At 38.5% G+C, this 3,819-nt stretch overlaps 1 protein-coding gene across 1 annotated transcript; it reads right to left on the minus strand.

Annotated features, from left to right (window-relative positions):
- Positions 1-1,729: 1,729 nt before the first annotated feature.
- Positions 1,730-2,841, minus strand: LOC114787096 (mucin-2-like). The gene has a single exon (XM_028974903.1). The coding sequence runs from the start codon at positions 2,828-2,830 to the stop codon at positions 1,730-1,732; it is 1,101 nt and encodes a 366-aa protein (XP_028830736.1). The 5' UTR covers positions 2,831-2,841.
- Positions 2,842-3,819: the final 978 nt, after the last annotated feature.

The following is a 3,819-nucleotide window of genomic DNA, read 5'->3' on the forward strand; positions in this document are numbered from 1 at the left end:
TTGAGATGTAGCAGTTGACATTGTCACTGATGTTGTGGAGACTGTAAAAGATGGAGTTGATTGTGTACCTACTGTTGCTGTAGAGTCAAGTATCATCTTTGCGGTTGTTGGTTGCATAATTAATGTTGGTTGTGACATTAAAGTTGTTGACTTTGTATTTACTGTTATTGTTGAGTTAGGGATTGTCTGAGTCATTGTCGTCAATACCGGTGTTGTAGAATCTGGTAAAAGAGATGTACTTTCACTCTCTGTTAATGTTCGTGGTTGAGATGTAACAGTTGACATTGTTCCTGTTGTTGATAAGGCAGAAAAAGATGGAGTTGTTGGTGAACCTACTGATGTTGCAGAATCAAGTAAATAATATGTACTTTCAAGCAACTCTTTAATAGTTGGTTGCAATATTGATGTTGCCTGTGTCATTAAAGTTGTCAACTTTTTTTTTACTGTTGTTGTTGAGTTAGGGATTGTCTGAGTCAGTGTTGTCAATACTGGTGCTGTAGATTTAGGCAGAAGTAATGTAGTTATATTCTCTTGTATTGTTGTTGGTTGAGATGTAGCAGTTGACATTGTCACTGATGTTGTGGAGGCAGTAAAAGATGGAGTTGATGGTGTACCTACTGTTGCTGTTGAGTCAACTAAATGAGATGTACTTTCAATCAACTTTGTAGTTGTTGGTTGCATTATCGATGGTGCTTGTGTCATTAAAGTTGTTGACTTTGTATCTACTGTTGTTGTTGAGTTAGGGATTGTCTGAGTCAGTGTCGTCAATTCTGGTGTTGTAGATAATTGCAGAAGAGATGTAGTTATATTCTCTTGTATTGTTGTTGGTTGAGATGTAGCAGTTGACATTGTCACTGATGTTGTGGAGACTGTAAAAGATGGAGTTGATTGTGTACCTACTGTTGCTGTAGAATCAAGTATCATCTTCGCAGTTGTTGGTTGCATAATAGATGTTGGTTGTGTCATTAAAGTTGTCGACTTTGTATCTACTGTTATTGTTGAGTTAGGGATTGTCTGAGTCATTGTCGTCAATACCGGTGTTGTAGAATCTGGTAAAAGAGATGTACTTTCACTCTCTGTTAATGTTCGTCGTTGAGATGTAACAGGTGACATTGTTCCTGTTGTTGATGAGGCAGAAAAAGATGGACTTGATGGTGAACCTACAAATGTTGCAGAATCAAGTAAATAGGATGCACTTTCAAGCAACTCTTTAATTGTTGGTTGCAATATTGATGTTGCCTGTGTCATTAAAGTTGTCGACTTTGTATTTACTGTAGTTGCTGAGTTAGGGATTGTCTGAGTCACTGTTGTCAATACTGGTGTTGTAGATTTAGGGAGAAGAGATGTAGTTATACTCTCTTTTATTGTTGTTATAGTAGACATTGTCACTGATGTTGTGGAGGCAGTAAATGATGGAGTTGATGGTGTATCTACTGTTGCTGTAGAGTCAAGTATCATCTTCGTGGTTGTTGGTTTCAATATTGATGTTGCCTGTGTCATTAAAGGCACCGACTTTGCATCACCTGTTGTTGCTGAGTTAGGAATTGTCTGAGTCAGTGTCATCAATTCTGGTGTTGTAGATATTGGCAGAAGAGATGTAGTTATACTCTCTTTCATTGTTTTTGGTTGAGATGTAGCAGTTGACAATGATACTGTTGTTGATACAGAAAAAGATGGAGTTGATGGTGTTCCTACTATTGCTGTGTTGAGTCACTAAATGAGATGTACTTCAAGAACTTTGTAGTTGTGGTTGCATTGTTGATGTTGGTTGTGTCACTACAAATGTTGCCTTTGTATCCACCGTAGTTGCTGAATTAGGGATTGTCTGAGTCACTGTTGTCAATACTGGTGTTGTAAATTTAGGGAGAAGAGATGTAGTTATACTCTCGTTTATTGTTGTTGGCTGAGATGTAGCACTTGACATTGTCACTGGTGTTGTGGAGGCAGTAAAAGATTCAGTTGATGGCGTACCTACTGTTGCTGTAGAGTCAAGTATCATCTTCGTGGTTGTTGGTTGCAATATTGATGTTGCCTGTGTCATTAAAGTTGCCGACTTTGCATCTCCTGTTGTTGCTGAGTTAAGAATTGTCTGAGTCAGTGTCATCAATTCTGGTGTTGTAGATATTGGCAGAAGAGATGTAGTTATACTCTCTTTCATTGTTGTTGGTTGAGATGTAGCAGTTGACAATGATACTGTTGTTGATGCAGAAAAAGATGGACTTGATGGTGTCCCTACTGTTGCTGTTGAGTCAACTAAATGAGATGTACTTTCAATCAACTTTGTAGTTGTTGGTTGCAGTGTTGATGTTGGTTGTGTCACTACAAATGTTGCCTTTGTATCCACTGTAGTTGCTGAGTTAGGGATTGTCTGAGTCACTGTTGTCAATACTGGTGTTGTAGATTTAGGGAGAAGAGATGTAGGTATACTCTCTTTTATTGTTGTTATAGTAGACATTGTCACTGATGTTGTGGAGGCAGTAAATGATGGAGTTGATGGTGTATCTACTGTTGCTGTAGAGTCAAGTATCATCTTCGTGGTTGTTGGTTGCATTATTGATGTTGCCTGTGTCATTAAAGTTGCCGACTTTGCATCTACTGTTGTTGCTGAGTTAGGAATTGTCGGAGTCAGTGTCATCAATTCTGGTGTTGTAGATATTGGCAGAAGAGATGTAGTTATACTCTCTTTTATTGTTGTTGGTTGAGATGTAGCAGTTGACAATGATACTGTTGTTGATACAGAAAAAGATGGAGTTGATGGTGTTCCTACTATTGCTGTTGAGTCAACTAAATGAGATGTACTTTCAATGAACTTTGTAGTTGTTGGTTGCATTGTTGATGTTGGTTGTGTCACTACAAATGTTGCCTTTGTATCCACCGTAGTTGCTGAATTAGGGATTGTCTGATTCACTGTTGTCAATACTGGTGTTGTAGATTTAGGGAGAAGAGATGTAGTTATACTCTCTTTTATTGTTGTTGGCTGAGATGTAGCAGTTGACATTGTCACAGGTGTTGTGGAGGCAGTAAAAGATGCAGTTGATGGCGTACCTACTGTTGCTGTAGAGTCAAGTATCATCTTCGTGGTTGTTGGTTGCAAAATTGATGTTGCCTCTGTCATTAAAGTTGCCGACTTTGCATCTACTGTTGTTTCTGAGTTAGGAATTGTCTGAGTCAGTGTCATCAATTCTGGTGTTGTAGATATTGGCAGAAGAGATGTAGTTATACTCTCTTTTATTGTTGTTGGTTGAGATGTAGCAGTTGACAATGATACAGTTGTTGATGCAGAATAAGATGGAGTTGATGGTGTACCTACTGTTGCTGTTGAGTCAACTAAATGAGATGTACTTTCAATCAACTTTGTAGTTGTTGGTTGCAGTGTTGATGTTGGTGGTGTCACTACCAATGTTGCCTTTGTATCCACTGTAGTTGCTGAGTTAGGGATTGTCTGAGTCACTGTTGTCAATACTGGTGTTGTAGATTTAGGGAGAAGAGATGTAGTTACACTCTCTTTTATTGTTGTTATAGTAGACATTGTCACTGATGTTGTGGAGGCAGTAAATGATGGAGTTGATGGTGTATCTACTGTTGCTGTAGAGTCAAGTATCATCTTCGTGGTTGTTGGTTGCATTATTGATGTTGCCTGTGTCATTAAAGTTGCTGACTTTGCATCTACTGTTGTTGATGAGTTAGGAATTGTCGGAGTCAGTGTCATCAATTCTGGTGTTGTAGATATTGGCAGAAGAGATGTAGTTATACTCTCTTTTATTGTTGTTGGTTGAGATGTAGCAGTTGACATTGTCACTGGTGTTGTGGAGGCAGTAA

Source organism: Denticeps clupeoides, chromosome 1 (assembly GCF_900700375.1).
Source record: "Denticeps clupeoides chromosome 1, fDenClu1.1, whole genome shotgun sequence".
Taxonomy (NCBI): domain Eukaryota; kingdom Metazoa; phylum Chordata; class Actinopteri; order Clupeiformes; family Denticipitidae; genus Denticeps; species Denticeps clupeoides.